This window comes from Phytophthora sojae, assembly GCF_000149755.1.
Source record: "Phytophthora sojae unplaced genomic scaffold PHYSOscaffold_18, whole genome shotgun sequence".
Classification (NCBI taxonomy): Eukaryota; Oomycota; class Peronosporomycetes; order Peronosporales; family Peronosporaceae; genus Phytophthora; species Phytophthora sojae.
The window spans coordinates 669,137-670,814 of record NW_009258132.1 but is presented as its reverse complement, the minus strand read 5'-3'; the positions used below and the strand labels follow the sequence as shown (position 1 = coordinate 670,814).

The window sequence follows — 1,678 nt, the reverse complement described above, 5'->3', positions numbered from 1 at the left end:
GCGCGCGCTCGAGACGAGCGAGATCCCGGGCATCGTGGCGGACCACCGCACGGCCGCGGAGAACGCCCTCAAAGCGGGCTTCGACGGCGTCGAGCTGCACGCCGCCAACGGCTACTTGCTGGAGCAGTTCCTGCACGACGGCATCAACGACCGCGCCGACCAGTACGGCGGCAGCGTCGAGAACCGCGCGCGCTTCCTGTTCGAGGCACTGGAGGCCATCCTCGAGAGTCTGGACTCGTCCAAGGTGGGCATCCGACTGTCCCCGTTCGGCGGCAGCTTCGGCGACAAGGACTCGGACCCCGTCGCCACCTACACGTACGTGCTGAACAGGCTCAACAACTACGACCTGGCCTACGCGCACCTGATCGAGCCGCGTGGCTACCACGTGCGTGACCCGCTGGCACCCGAGAAGGGCTCGGCGCGGCAGTTCCGCGAGACGTACAAGGGCGTGCTCCTCGCCGCGTCGGGCTTCGACCGGCAGTCGGCCGTGCAGATCGTGGAGGAGGGCGCGGCCGACGCCGTGGCCATCGGCCGCCACTTCATCTCGAACCCGGACCTGGTGCGGCGCTTCCAACTCAACAAGCCCGTGAACGACTACGACACGGACACGTTCTACCTCGGCGACGCGCGCGGGTACACGGACTATAATACCCGTTCCTGCAGAACGAGTAGGTAGAGCAGTAAAGACGACGTAGACAGCAAAAGACGTGCTACTTCCGTAAGACTGCAAGGTGAAGCGTACTGGAGGTGGCTGCGTACTCTCAAGTAAAACAAATTGTTGGTAGTTAAAACTAGTTGCTGCAGGCACCAGGCACGTACTGTTACTGCCTCCGTGTGGGCTTGGGCGTCTTGTTGGATCACTTGGCGCGTTTAGTGGGACGGCTTCTTCACCCTCTTGGTTTTCACGTGCTCGTTTCTTGGATGTTTCCGTCTCGCCATCTTGATCGCCTAGTGGCCCTCACCACTGCCACCAACGTCACTCTCATCGTCACTCTTCTTCCTTGTCACCCGGCGCGTACGCTAGTGCTTTACGGGCGTTCTGCAACAACTTGTCGCGCTTCGCGGTAAGCGACAACTTTGCATACGAACTAACGTCCTTGTTTCGTTTTTCATCTTCATCGCGATAGTCCAGGTCGCCCTCCACAAGCCCCAGCGGGTCATACTGAGACTCCACCATGTTTGATAGCATGGAAGCCACGCCGTCGCTCAGGAACGGGTAGGTGACCCTGTTGAGTAAACGGAGGCAGATCGTGAAAACAGGATCCTCCTCCGAGACACTCGACACACTTGAGACGCCAGGATTGCTCTCGATCTTCGCCCGCTTCTTCGCCTGACTCCCGATCGTCTGACTCTCCTCCTTCACCTCAGAGGCGTTGCCTTTCTTCTTGGGCTTAAGATTGTCTTTCATTGTCGTGGCATAGATGAACTTGCCGTCACTCTTCCGACCGCGCACATTCATGTAGATGCGAATGGTATCACGGACATCCGTGGAGCTCAGCGGTTTCGGATCCCCACCAATTTCACCGGTAGATTTCCCCGCTGACGAGTTCCCATCACTGTTCTTTCCGAACACAAACCAGGGGCATAGTCTCTCCGTCGCTGCCTTGGAAAATTCTCCATCGACTGGGGAACGATTCTTCACTTGAATCAACATCATCAACACTTCCTGCTCCTCTTG

The 1,678-nt window shown here is 58.5% G+C and overlaps 2 protein-coding genes across 2 annotated transcripts; one reads left to right on the top strand and one right to left on the bottom strand.

The window, feature by feature from the left end:
• On the top strand, positions 1-676 carry PHYSODRAFT_534521 (hypothetical protein; the record flags this gene model as incomplete). Its single annotated transcript, XM_009541121.1, has 1 exon — positions 1-676. A coding segment is annotated over one exon (676 nt), but the record flags the coding sequence as incomplete, so codon positions are not given.
• Positions 677-988: 312 nt separating this feature from the next.
• Positions 989-1,657, bottom strand: PHYSODRAFT_342645 (hypothetical protein; the record flags this gene model as incomplete). Its single annotated transcript, XM_009541120.1, has 1 exon — positions 989-1,657. One exon carries the CDS (start codon positions 1,655-1,657, stop codon positions 989-991), a length of 669 nt encoding a protein of 222 aa, XP_009539415.1.
• Positions 1,658-1,678: the final 21 nt, after the last annotated feature.